Source organism: Dermacentor albipictus, chromosome 7 (genome assembly GCF_038994185.2).
Source record: "Dermacentor albipictus isolate Rhodes 1998 colony chromosome 7, USDA_Dalb.pri_finalv2, whole genome shotgun sequence".
NCBI classification, from domain to species: Eukaryota; Metazoa; Arthropoda; class Arachnida; order Ixodida; family Ixodidae; genus Dermacentor; species Dermacentor albipictus.
In genome coordinates this window covers 35884958-35899393 of record NC_091827.1, presented here as the reverse complement: position 1 = coordinate 35899393, position 14436 = coordinate 35884958, and the positions used below count along the sequence as shown (strand labels likewise).

At 49.3% G+C, this 14436-nt stretch overlaps 1 protein-coding gene across 1 annotated transcript in view; it reads left to right on the top strand.

Moving 5' to 3' along the window:
* The first annotated feature begins 5859 nt into the window (after window positions 1–5859).
* LOC135905714 (uncharacterized) overlaps window positions 5860–14436 on the top strand; it is a 32135-nt gene continuing 23558 nt past the window's right edge. The window contains exons 1-5 of the mRNA XM_070521198.1: window positions 5860–5881; window positions 9306–9541; window positions 9609–9621; window positions 13177–13277; window positions 14219–14410. Coding sequence (XP_070377299.1) covers window positions 9421–9541; window positions 9609–9621; window positions 13177–13277; window positions 14219–14410 — 427 coding nt within the window. The 5' untranslated portion in view covers window positions 5860–5881; window positions 9306–9420. The remainder of the gene's footprint in view (window positions 5882–9305; window positions 9542–9608; window positions 9622–13176; window positions 13278–14218; window positions 14411–14436) is intronic.

Sequence of the window (14436 nt, the reverse complement as noted above, 5' to 3'; positions counted from 1 at the left end):
CTCTTTCTTAAGACATCTTTTTAGACGATTTCGACGGATATAGCGCGTCTGGTAGCTGGTTGTCTTGTAACGACTTCTAGAATGAAACGGTCGATTATGTGACTTGTCTCGTATGATTATAACAGTGGCACGAAATGATAACTCGCTCGATGCTGTGAATGCGTAGCAAGTGTCAGCAGCCAAGGATAAAACATTTCGCAGCTTCGCCAGATAAGGCGAAGCATCGTATGCCATAGAAAATTATTAGCTATTCGAAATGAGGGTAGCAGTTTAATCAGTCGTATAAGCTTTTAAACATTCGTTAGGTTAACAGGCGCGGTGCCTTGCACACACAGGCGAAGATCTGTATGTGACCGTGGGCACTCGCTGTCAAAATCCTGGCGCGAGGAAAAGCGGCAGCAGCAGCTAGCGAATTGCCCTTCGTGTTGCCTGTCGCTTCAACGCCAACGAACGAGAACAAAGTGCACATGGAAGCATCAGTCTTCGGCGTGCCTAGACTCTGTACCGAACGCAGACGGCTTCCAAGATAGGGCCCGCAGGGCTTCGCTCAGCAGCGCCATACGCAGCGTCACCGCATAGTGAAACGCCCGCTCCACCCCCCCCCCCCCCCCCCCCCACCGTTCTCTAGCGCGCGACGGAAGACAGCTAGAGCGCTTCCTCCCCGCTTTCCTCCCCATCATAAGCGAAGGCGAGCGGCATGCAATAAGGGAAAAAAAAACTGAAATGACGCCCTATCCCTTCCGCGCGCCATGCGGAAAGTGTGGAGGAAATCACGTGGTATTTTTTGCTGTAGCGGCCATGTTGTCGGGGGCACAATGGCGGTTTTGTTATGGTGGTGTATGCACATGCGCTGGCTGCCCCGCAGGGCTTGTACCGTGAAAGTTGTCGCGTGCGCAGCATTGCTTTAGTCTCCGTATTTTGTTCCGCTGGGATATCACGACCGTGCTCTCCGGGCTGTTGTGTTCAGGTTGGGGTGGAAGACGTTGAAAGCGTGAAAACAGCCCGCTAGCAATGCCCTGCACCACGTACCATGCTACAGACGACCTGGGAATAAGTTCGCCGTCATCGGCGCATTCGTCCTAACGTTTCAGCGAATACTGAGACCTCTGAGCTTTAGAATATGTGCGATAAACGTCTTGCAGATCAGTGGCAACTGATAGCGGACTATCAGTGATTGATAGCGGACGATGCATTTGGAGAACGTAAAACTGCCATGTGTCTGTCTGTCTGAAAAACATTTATTTAGATAGGTTTTGCATCAACACTAGGTGGGCTCCCCCTTACGGGAGCCCGTTGGCGTCGGCCGCCGCCCGGGCCCGCCCGACCAAGGCCCGTTGGGCCGTCAGGTCAGAGCAGCCGAGCAGGGCTGCCTCCCAGTCTTCCCGGGAAGGGTTGGGTAGGGGGGTTAGAATTGGGGTTTTTTGACATGCCCATACCATGTGGAAAATGTCTGAGGACTTTTCCCCACAGTGCGGGCACTCCCCCGTGCAAGCGGGGTCAAAGTATTTTAAGGCTGCCGGGTACAGCAGAGTTTTGGTATAAAGGCGAAGGAGTATGCGCTCCTCCGCCTTTGTGAGGCCCTTACAGGGCTTGGGATAGATGGCATGGCCAGATTGGTAGAGCTGAACGATAGCATGGGAAAGAAGCGACTGCAGTGAACAATTAAGGCACTAACCCTCCTTACAGCAGATGTCGTTCCGCTCGAGTGTCGCAGAGAAGTGAAGGTCGGCGGAGGCGGTGCAAGAGTGAAGAAGGTGCGGCAGAAGAACGTGCGCCTTGGCGCATACCAAAGGGCTGATTTTCGCACGTAGGCCCGATCGAGACCCTATCCGCACGCATGCGCGCTCACTGGCCAGCAATATAGAACTTTGTTTCCGTGAAGCTTCATTTACCGGAAGAATCGTATTCCTCAGGCCACAGTCTGTGTACTTAGGCGCGTAATGCCTTCTCCTTTCCTGGCCTCTTTGTCGGCGCACTGTGGCATCGTCAAATCTCCGCGGTGCAGGGCTCTCCCGTAACTTAAGTGTTCAATAAAGCAGAAGGATTCTTATAAAACCACGACCAGCACGCGTGCTTGTTCTCATAAACTGCAGGTGGGCTGCAGCTATACGTCGTGATGTGCATAAAGTGTGCTGCCCGTCGTCGCCTGTGCAGTCTTGCGGCGCAGCGAGCATGCACATACATATTTTCAGCAACGCTGCCAAAAGTAGCGTAGGATTCGCCTCGCAGTCTAGCTCGCAGAATTTATTATAAAGTACTTTCAACGCTGGAGCACAATATTCGGACAAAATTACTTAAGCAAGGGTAACGCGATGTTACACACCGGTATTGGATCCGCTGGTCGGATCACTACGGCGTGTGCACGTCCGCGCATACGCGGTTTGCTTGCGCGCCGAAGGTGAGAAATGTAAACGGGAGAGGAGAATCTGCCCCGACAAGATGGCGGATCGACCACAACTTCCGGCGCCACCGAGCTCCACAAAGAAGGACTTTCCCTTAGTCTTTCCTTGCATGGCGAGCCACCGTGCTTCTCTGCATAATGGCTCGCCGCGCACGCTGGCACATCGCGACGTATGGATAGCCCATCTCGCACGCTTTCACTCGTACCCACAGCGTAACGGAACGGGGCCGCGATCGTAGAGATCCGATGAACGGATCCAATCGCAATGTACCAATATATTATGGGGTTTTACGTGCCGAAACCACTTTCTGATTATGAGGCACGCCGTAGTGCAGGACTTCGGAAATTTCGACCGCCCGGGGTTCTTTAACGTGCACCTAAACCAGAGTACACGGGTGTTTTGCCGTGTCGCCCCCATCGAAATATACGGCCGCCGTTACTGGAATTCGACCCCGCGACCTCGTGCTCAGCAGCCCAATACCATAGCCACTGAGCAACCACGGCGTGCCTGCTATGTACTATCGCGATATCGTTTCTAAAGTCATGTCGTCTGAGTATTGTGCTCTAGCACTGAAAGAAGATTCGTAATGAACTCCGCTACTTAGACCACGAGGCCGTTCTCCGCTACTTTTGCCGACTTTTGTGAATATAAATCTACGCTTTCATATTGTAAGGCAAGGGGAACCAGGCGATGACCTGCAGCACAGTTCACGTATGCGTGGATCACGACACATCTGTCTATGGCTAGCCCACCTGCAGTTTAGGAGAACAATCATGTGTGCCATTCGTGGCCAGCCGTGGCTTTTTTGCTTTTGAATGCGTAAACATTTCTATGCCTGCCCAACGAGACATTTTCCCTTCACGGAAGACAACGAATGCAACCAGAAACTGCAATGGCTTGTACCTACGTAAGGTGGAGGCAATTATTATTATTATTATTATTATTATTATTATTATTATTATTATTATTATTATTATAATTATAATTATTATTATTATTATTATTATTATTATTATTATTATTATTATTATTATTATTATTATTATTATTATTATTATTATTATTATTTGAAAACACATGGCAGAAAAAATAAAGCGAGGGCAGGCTGGCAACTGCCACCGGAAGGTGCCCAACGCCTGCCTACTCTTCAGAAAGGAGAAGACAAACATAGTAATGGAAGATAGGAAGGAGGGGAGCAAAGAGGAAAGAAAGAGAAAGATGACAACTCTCACAAATGAAGCGCTGATCACATACAGCACAGGTCACACACTGTACAGGTCACACACAGTAGGGCCAGTCACTGCAAGTCACGCTACAACAAAATATTAAAATGGAATACCGTCCGAGGTGCTGTCATTAAAAATAATAGAAGTATGCTGCAAACGCGACCCTAAGAACAGTGCTTAAATTATTTGAAATCGCTCACACAACACACACAACCGCATACGTTTCAGTCACGAACAGTTCAAAGCAAGCCTTCAGAAGCATGAATACAGCATTGCATATACCCACGTCAACAGATGTAGCGGTGGTTTTGCAACAGCGTCGCTAAATTAATCCTAATTCACCCGAACACCAAATGTCGAACTGTGTTTCCTAGAGTTCAGAGAAGTGCCAGGAGAAGTGCATCTGAGTGCGCATGAGCGCGCATATGCGAAAGGGGCACACCGCGGTCTCGCCGATGTCTACTCTGTGACCGGACTTAGCGCAGCACGCCATCCCATCTCAGAGGCCCATTTTCACTTTGTCAACGGCTGCAAAGCGTAAGTACGCAAATAAATAGAAACAAACGTCACTCACTATACGCACGCATTCGAGTATAGCTAGCAAACAGCTCCCACAGTAATGCTTCCAAAAAAAAAAAACATTAAAACTAAGAATCAAGTATACCTTCGAATTATTCTTGCAAACACCGGTTACGATAGCAGCGCCACCAAGAAAAGGAAAAAAAAAGCACAATGGACTTTCAATGGTAACTTAACAATTATTCAACAGTGAAGTACCCAATGGTGTTTCAATTAAATTTCAGTGGCCAATATTCAAAAGTCCTCAACACTCAACCCAACAATTCTCCAACAATCTCTCAATAATTCCTCAATAAAGAACTGAACATTGACCAACTATATTTGAATGCCTTCTCAATAATTTTTTGTACGGGTTATAGTGCGGCTTGTGACGATGACTAATCCTGAAGACCGTCTAACGCCGCAGTGCCAACACGCGTCATAGCCTTAACCAATAGAACCAACCATGAAGTGTCCCCTAGAAGCATACTTCAGCAGACACACCTGGAAAAAAATCTCGAGAACATCACGTGATGGTTTCATTCCAATTTACGCTAGTTGCCCATGTCCTTGATAATTCCTTCTTTTTTTCTTAAAAGAAAAAAAAGAATGTTCAGGGAAATTACTATAGACACGCTTCTAAACCAAGCTCTCTTACTAATTTTGTAATTTTTCTTTCTATTTACATTTACAACGAAATAAGTATTTTCATGCTGCCTACTTTTCATTATTGCTATAAATTTATTTTCGAACGTCGCTTTGGAACATCTAGCTGTACTTGCCGATCTCCCATAGTGTGCAACACCCACACGCTTAACAATAATAATATTTGATTGCACTTTATTCTTCCTAAAAATTATCTTTATATTTTGACCCCCCCTAGGACGTAATCTCCATTCGTAGCCCCACATTGGATTGCGTCCATTTGAGGTTCAACAAACTAACACGCCCTTTCTGTAGGCAAGAGCGAGCGCCTGCAACGTGCATGCGAGAATGTTCTGCTTGGGTGGCTACACAGCGGTAACGTTCAACCAATCTCCGCGAGCGGGTATCGTATGGCATGAATAACTTTATTTAGGTCCTGAGGGATCAGTCTGGGACTGATGCGGGCCGCTCCCACGTCGGTACAGAGAGGCCGAGCCCCTCTGCCGTCACACGGGCCCTCTGGACAGCCGAGTTGAGTTGGTCCGCCAGCACTTCACTGTGCAGCATCCCCTGCCACCACTGTTCGCCTCGAGAACCACCACCGGCCAACGCCAAGCAGCGCCGAAGCATGTGTCCTAAATCGAGCGAACCCCCACACTTGCTACAATAGAGTGAAACCCCGCAGTCCGGATTAATTTTGTTCATGATGACCGGGTTAGGGTACATACGTGTCCGCAGAAGCCTTAATGTAACCGCCTGTGGCCTATTTAATTTAGAATGTGGCAGTGGGAATGCCCTGCGCCCTAGGTAATAGTGCTTGGTGATTTCGTTGTAGGTAAATAGCTGGTCCCTGTACTCAGGAGCGGGAGATCCAGCCCGTCAGCGGGTATGTGCTCAAGACATTAACATCATTATCATCATCGTAATCGTCGGCTCGGCGGGTGATCGCTCCCACCTGCAGCCCCGCCCTGTATACCTCCTCGTCTCCTACCCTGCCGTGGCATCCTGCCTACCACGAAGTTCGGCTACCGCCCTCCGGGAAACATCGGTGTCAGTCCCTACGCCTCCTTGGGCAAGTCCCTTTGTCGCAACTCTGCTTGGTATAGACCCTGTTGGCTGCTTCATGCCCGCGGGTGCTGTTAGGCCTAACGTCGAAAGAACTGCGACCTGTCTCTTGAGCGGCAGCTGTTTAGCAACCCATCTCTGATAATACAGAATTTGCATCACATCTCTCAACATAGGCTCCGTTCAGATCGTAAGGCTAGCGAATGGCGTACACTGATGAAAATGTATCGTGCGTCCGGTTTTGAAACAGGGCATGTGTCATTTTGAAGCCTCACATGATATGGAAGATAATAAAGTGAAAATCGGTTCGGAAGCTATTCGCTTTACATGTAAGCGCCACGATAGACACTTCGCCTTTCTCCCAATCTCTGTCCCACAGAATGTCTGAAATTTATCGACAACTGTGTATGGTTAACGCGCAACGCTGCTCATCTTTTGCATTGCGTCAAGTTTTCTAAAGCTTCATCGACAAGAACTCTTCAGCCTTTTGAGTACAGCGCCTATCTATGCCAAAGCTGCTTCGATTTAATTATGCGATCTCCCTGACGCGCTACCGAATGTCGGAATAAATATCCCCAATGCTAGGTATTCGTCCCTAAAACGACTTGCGTGTGGGTGAATGAGATGAACAGCCAGATTCGCAGAAATTCGCTAAAGGCGACGCGTCTTAAAGCGTCGTCCCTGGGAGCCTAGCGCGCGACGAAAGACGGCGCGCTCCCTCCTCGCTTTCCTCCCTTCCGTGCGTGAGACGGAGTCGCGTTCGCCGGTTTAGCTTCGCACACACATCATACGGCACGCGGCATATTATATATATATATATATATATATATATATATATATATCCTCTCTCTCTCTATATATATATACATATACATATATATATATATATATATATATATAGAGAGAGAGAGAGGATACATATATATATATATATATATATATATATATATATATATATATATATATATATATATATATATATATATATATATATATATACACGGAACCTCACGGCGACGGCAAAATGCACCTGGAGTGTCCCTAATATTTCTATCGCAATTAAAGTCTCACGTATGCTGCTGTCTAGCTTCCGGCAGCGTTTCGCTTTGCCGCCTGCCTCGTGTTTTTGAATGAGGTAGCGTCACCACACCGTCGAAAATGAACAGCCGATTTGGCACTGATTAAAAGGGGGGGGGGGGGAGGAAGGGGAGAATTTTCGGCCAACTCGAAGTCTGGCGAGGCGAAACCTGGCCACATCTCCGTCTCACAGGTAAGCCGTCGGACAGCGCAGCAGCGGCGGTAAAAGCGGCCGCCTAAATCCGGACGTCTAGTCAGGTACAGTCGCGCCTTAGGGGCCATTCGTGCTGAGGTCGACCCAACGGAGAACGGACTGGCGGGTTTCGTCTGCGGGGGCGTCTGGCGAAGTCTTTCGAGCAGTCTTTATTCTTCTGTGTATATGAATTTCCATTGGGACAACAGTTTGGAGATATTGTTTCCCAAAGTGGTGGGACGAAATACATGGGCGTTCCAGTTACTTTCGTGCTCCAATGCCTAAAGGAGCGTTTTGCTAAAAAAGTAAGTGCAACCACAGTGTATCTTTAGGGGCAAGTTGATGGCGCATATCTCCAAAGTGGCGTCATTCTAAAAATTCCTTTCAACACCCCCTTCAAACTCACAGGCTACAATTTGTAAATTGCAACGCGTGCCGTAAAGTAAATAATTCAAATAATAATTGGTGGATTCCTGTTAGTATAATATGTGATTTGATTTCTCATGCAAGTAATGCCCGCCTCTCTGAATAATCCTGCTCATGGACTAGAGTAGTGTTATCTGGAACAAAGTATATTTTTTTAATTCCGTAAAACGGAAATATGATTACCGCGAAGATATCTGGATCAAAGCCAAATTTAGCAGAGTAAATTTTGGAAGGAACATACTTTTGCGTACGAACACCATAGGTAGCGACACATATCAGTTGAACTACGTTACTGCGCAGATTACATTTATGCTTTACCTGAGCTACTACGGAAGTCAATATAGCTAAATTTCCCAGTGCTTAGAGCAGCATGCTTAGGATAAAACGGACAAAAGTAGAGACACGCACGAGCGCTACTTGAGACAAAACGGACTTCTATCCCTTCAAATTTCTGCTCTGAGCACTAGATAAAAAAATGCACCGACAAGGCCGATACCCCATATTTGCAACGATTACTGTAGCTTTCTTCGTGGCACCTGAAGGGCTCAGATTCAGTCGTCGGTGTTTGGTGCATGGTTGGGGTCGGAATGTGGAGAGGAAGCGTGAGCATGCAGCTAGGAGGGACAAAGGAGCGGCGCTGAAAGATGGGAGGTGTGAGCAGAACTAGTAACGCACGCCGGTTGGGTGGAGCGAGGGATGACGTCATCAGGCAATGGCGGTACAGTGCAGACAGCACGCGCGCCATTGGTGACACGGTGCACCTACGCTAGGTTGGTCCCGGCTGTGGAGTGGACGCAAGTTCTTCGTTCACGTCGGTTCCCAGAGCACCATAAGTGCTTGCGATTTGTTTTTCTAAGCATATCGTTTGCATTCAGGAGACCGATATATTCAGACGACCTTGCGTGACACAAAGCACAAGGCTGCAAGCGAACTCGATGGTCCCTCCTGGAATTCTAGAGGTGTGCCTTCACCTTGAAATGCAAAGTTCTCGATTGGCAGCGTCAGCCACCATACAGCAGTCCTTATGGCGGTAGATTGCATTCTCTTTTTTTTTTCTTCGCTGCCCTACGACGTGACGCAGCACTGCTGTGTCGGCTGTGGGTAGGAGTAGCATTCGCCAACTCCTACATCTATCGTATTGGAATGGCCGATTCACCAATGTGCGCTAAGTGCAAGTGTGAAGAGACCATCAGTCACCTTCTGTGCCACTGTTCTCGCTTCGATAATCAACGTGAGACTCTCCAGTGTGCCCTAAATAGACTGGATGACAGGCCATTTACGGAAGCGAAGATCTTGGGAGCCTGGCCTCACAGTTCATTGGCCCAGAAAGCAGTTCGAGCGCTTTTTCGCTACCTGAGGGCAACAGACTTGAGTGCCTGACTATAGGCATCCTTCACCTAAGTTCTCTCTCTCTCGCCCTCTTTCACTCCCCATTCCCCTCCCCACGTGTAGGGTAGCAAACTGGACTCAGTCTGGTTAACCTCCCTGCCTTTCCGTCTTCCCTTCTCTCTCTCTCTTCGCTGCCCTCTTGGCAGCCGCGACGAAGTGAAGTCGGGCCAGCGTAGCTCCAAGTTTCGGAGACCCGAAGTTATTCCGATGATTGACCGGTGCACCTCAGATTGTTACTTTTTTTCTTTGCTCGTCGTTTGTTTTTCATAATTGAGAATACCGGTGAAACATCCTCGAAACTGCTGTGCTGCCCCTGCCCCGCAGAACCTCACAACCGCGGCTTTCACCCTCGACGGCGAATCCGAAAGCTCACAGAAGCCGCGGGGCCGATCTCGGCCCACGAAGTTCTGAAACCGTGCCTTACAAGCAGAGCTCCGTAATGGAGTCCACTGCGCCGTTGACAGAGTTGGATCCGCCGTTGACAGAGTTGGATCGTCCGGGGTCCCTTGCAGACGACGTTCCCCAGTCCCCAGAGCAGCCCATTGAGTTTATATCTCCAGGTACGTTACATCAGTCACGTGGTGAACCTTGACGCAACCCTAACTTTCATTTCTGCTTTTCTTTCAGAGGCTGGCCCCGAGTAAGTATCGCCTAGATTCCGCAGACACAGCTAACGCCGGTTCAAATATCGCGATGATATCCGTGATTTTTTGCGAACATTGCGGCCGCATGTAAACAAGTGTTTTGTTCCGTGGGCCTCCGAGATCAGCGAGTGGGTGCGTGGTCTCGGAGGAGAAGGTCACGTGTGCCCTTAACGTTTACTTTTCAAATCACTGAACCGAAATATGGCTCTGTTGCCATTCAGCTACAATCGCTATGACGCGTCACAAGTATATCCCTCCCCCCCCCCCAAAAAAAAATATAAGAAGCCTACTAGAGGGAGCTTTGCCGCTGTGATCGCCTGACCAAGGAAACTACGGTAGCTCACGAATTTGTCTAATCTTATTTCTGGCTTCGGGCCTCCTCCCGGCGTTATTTTTTACAATCGATACTTCTAAAATCAATCACAGTTTTCTGAAGACGGCAATATGATAAGCATAGGCGCACATACGCAATCACTGCGAACTTTTGTACTGATAAGACAATGTTCAAATGATGTTCAATGTGTAATGTTCAAAAGATAATGATCAAATTGCAAAGCGCCAACGCTGTTCGAGGCCACGAGGCCGATGTCTCCACCAATCCGTGTATTCTTCCTAATTCCCGTGCAGGCTGAACTGCCATAATTGTAGCTCATGGAAACTGTGATAGGCACAGTGCACATTAATTTTACTTCGGTTTGGCATGGCTTCATTAGTGAAGCAATTGCGTTTTTTTTTCTTTCTTTCTTTGTGGTTCATCCGTGTGTCACACTTGCAGTGGGCAGTCTATATATATCCTTCTTTGTAGTTGATTTGTGTTGCATGCATGTAGCTCATTTCCTAAGGAGCGCGGGGCGTTTTACGTTGTCTTATATACTTCGTTATGATATGCGATTTTGACTGCGTATAATTAAGTCGCTGCACTGTCGAGTGTGCACGCCGTTATACAATAATGGTTTCTGGACAGAGGCAGCTGCAATGGACGACCACTTCAGGCATTCAAAGGAATCTTTCTACGTGCACTCAAACGGGTTGTGTTGCTGTGTTCGATAGTTCAACTGGTTTACTGCGGAGGTCACTTAACCTTTCCTTTACATCACTTAACGGGTTTCCATTCCGTCGTGTTGGCGGTGGATTGATTGTAGGAAGAGAAATTACAGGAGGAGAGAGGGCGGCCCCGAGAGGAGTAGGGCGTGAGAAGTAGCAAAGCGCGCCGATTGGTCGGCGCAACTAAGCGATGACGTCATCAGGCGGCAGCGACGGTGTGAAGAGAGTATGCGCACCGGCAGAGACGTTATGCACAGGCTAACACGCGGGGGCAGAGGGGACTCGGAAACTTCGCTTACACTGATTTTCACACTGCCGGGGATGTGGATGGTTTTGAGCAAGTGAAAGGTTAAATGGTTCACATGTGAAGGTAACTGAAGCCAATCATCGATATACAACACACTTAATATGTCACCGTTAGGTTAAAACAAGAAACTAGAAGTTTTGTTCGAAGCCAGAATGATGAAGCTCGGACAAACGTTGCCCATCATTCCCTTGCTGCATGACCCACTGTAACTGCGGTATGGCGTAGACAATAGCGCCTGATTTCCCTCTTTATTTTGCTATGAAAGTCTATGCAGGCGCCCAGTTTAGGCGACAGATGACGTCATTGCGGTCGGCGCTCCTTCCTCTTTGCGCGAGTGTGGGCGCTCCTTCTGAACCAAAACACGCAGGGCACAACGACGACGCCGTGTTTGTTCCGGCGTTTGGCGCATGCTGTCTCCCGTGTGGCATTCTCCCCCGTACTCTTGGGACAAAGAAACGACAACACAGTAGTGCAAACAATCACAAGAGCATTTATGGCACCTTTCATAGATCAATGCCTCCTAGCCGAGTTGCTATCCCCAAAACATGCCGATGGGCGCGCGACAGCTGGCGGAAGTCCGACTCACTGCGACCGGATAGCGAGCGAATATGTTCGCCCCATGCCGGATCCCAACGTCTGGTCGTTCGCGCGTACGGTCACCCGAATGGTGGCGCGTTCGAACGAGGCCTCACGAGATGGTCTCGCAGACCATGGATCGGCGCAAGCGCGGAGCGTCCGCGCCGCTTGACGATTTCGAACCAAAGAGAGAGCGCCTTGTCTAACGCGCACCCAAGTAACCCGGCCGTGAGGCGGCGTTAGCAGCGCAACACTCGCGCCATCTGTCGCACTGCGCTTCAACCACTCCGACCGCCGCGGGCCCCAGGCCACGCGGCGAAGCCGTACTGCAGGAGACAGGAGCTGTGCGGGAAAACAAGATATCAGGGGACGCGTGAGAGTCACGCATCCCCACACACGTCAAGACGTACGGCTGAAAAAACCCCGCTCTCCATGCGTAAACTTTTTCTTTCCTGACTGGCGTTTGCAACAGCAGGCTCGCCCTAGCATTGGCAGGCGCACGAGCGCTGAATAAGACGCATGCGCAGCGCCGTGTCTCGACCCCAGACGCCTAACTGCTTCGTCACAGGGCGCAAGAATGCAGTTTAGTGCGCGCTCGCAGATGGTGCCAAAATTTTATCCTCGCCATTACACAGTGCCACCGTGTCCCATTTTGCATGCTGTAACGCGGCCACTCTACACCACTATCGGTGCCGCATTTAGAAATTGTTCACACTTCTAAACAGTCCCGCGATTGGTGAAAGCTTTAGGCCTCGCAACACGTTGTTTCATATTACCTTTATTTGGGCTAAACTATCTATCCTTACCCCCGTATATGTAAATGCATCTCAACTTGAAGCCCTTGCTTGACTTCATTTAACACCTGTCGTGGTTGCTCAGTGGCTATGATGCTGTGCTGCTGAGCACAAGGTCGCGGGATCGAATCCCGGCCGCGGCGGCCGCATTTCGATGGGGACGAAACGCGAAAACACCCGTGTTACTTAGTTTAGGTGCACGTTTCAAAAGCCCAGCTGGTCGAAATTTCCGGAGTCCTCCACTACGGCGTGCCTCATAATCAGAAAGTGGTTTTGGCACCTTAAACCCCATAATATCATTATTAACTTCATTTAAGTGACGCCTGTCGTGAACGCGCCGAAGGAAACGCGCTGGGCGTCTTGAGCACGCTCACGCCAGGCGTCATGTAAATCAAGTCAACCATGGGCTTCAAGTTGAGATGCATTCATGAACACGGAGGTTAAGGTGCGTTTTTTGGCGCTATTTAGGCCAAGAAGTGTCGTTCACTTACAAAGGCTTGAAAGTGCGTTCATTTGTAAATGTTACGGCGTCTACTTCGCGAACAAATTTACGGTTTAGTATCTCTGCACACCGTGAACAGGGCCTGCAATGCACGAAGTAGTATTACAAATGGAGTTACCACGTGGTTCAGGAACTCGCACATGGGACTCACGCGAAGTAGATTGCCAGAACACTATTTGTTTTTAGACTGTCCAGGGTGACACAACTCACCCGCTTGGGGCAAACTCTGTGTACTGTTGTCCTGTTCCCTATACGTTTGGCGCCTCCCGTGTGTGCGAGTATCGCTGAAAAAGTAACTTGCTTGTAAGCTGAAACGTTTACATTGCAGGCGAGCGGATCAAGCCGCCACGGCGGCCCTGTTCATCTCCCTGCTCATTCTCTGTGTTGGTCTAGCCATGCTTATCATCGTCGTCTGGGCTGGAGCGGACGGTGAGCTCAATTGTCGATGTAACGAGAATTGAGACAGACAGACAGACAGACAGACAGACAGACAGACAGACAGACAGACAGACAGACAGACAGACAGACAGACAGACAGACAGACAGACAGACAGACAGACAGACAGACAGACAGACAGACAGACAGACAGACAGACAGACAGACAGACAGACAGACAGACAGACAGACAGACAGACAGACAGACAGACAGACAGACAGACAGACAGACAGACAGACAGACAGACAGACAGACAGACAGACAGACAGACAGACAGACAGACAGACAGACAGACAGACAGACAGACAGACAGACAGACAGACAGACAGACAGACAGACAGACAGACAGACAGACAGACAGACAGACAGACAGACAGACAGACAGACAGACAGACAGACAGACAGACAGACAGACAGACAGACAGACAGACAGACAGACAGACAGACAGACAGACAGACAGACAGACAGACAGACAGACAGACAGACAGACAGACAGACAGACAGACAGACAGACAGACAGACAGACAGACAGACAGACAGACAGACAGACAGACAGACAGACAGACAGACAGACAGACAGACAGACAGACAGACAGACAGACAGACAGACAGACAGACAGACAGACAGACAGACAGACAGACAGACAGACAGACAGACAGACAGACAGACAGACAGACAGACAGACAGACAGACAGACAGACAGACAGACAGACAGACAGACAGGTCAGTCCACTAGGTGGGCTCTTACCGAATTACCCCCAGGTTTGTAAGACAGTGTATGAAGGTCGTAGTGAAGACGACCGCGACCAGTACAGGGCTCAGTTCGCAAGGTGCGCGGAGTGGCTGCTTCCAGAACACACGATGACCGAGCTTTGTTGTTGTTGTTGCTGCTGTTGCCTTAAAACGTCCGCTCTGTCTTGGCGCCGTGCAGATACCGACGACGACTTTGGAGACGTTGAAGGTGGCGGGAAAAAGAACGACGCAGACACCGAGCTGCCGAAACAGGTCTTCGTCCCCCGCTACGAAAATGACACTCCCGGAAGTACCACGGTGGCGCCCCAAGCGGCTGCCGTGCCAACCACTCAGCGTGCCTCAACCACTCAGCGTGCCTCCACGCGTGTCGGTAAGCATACGAAACCATCAGCGGGA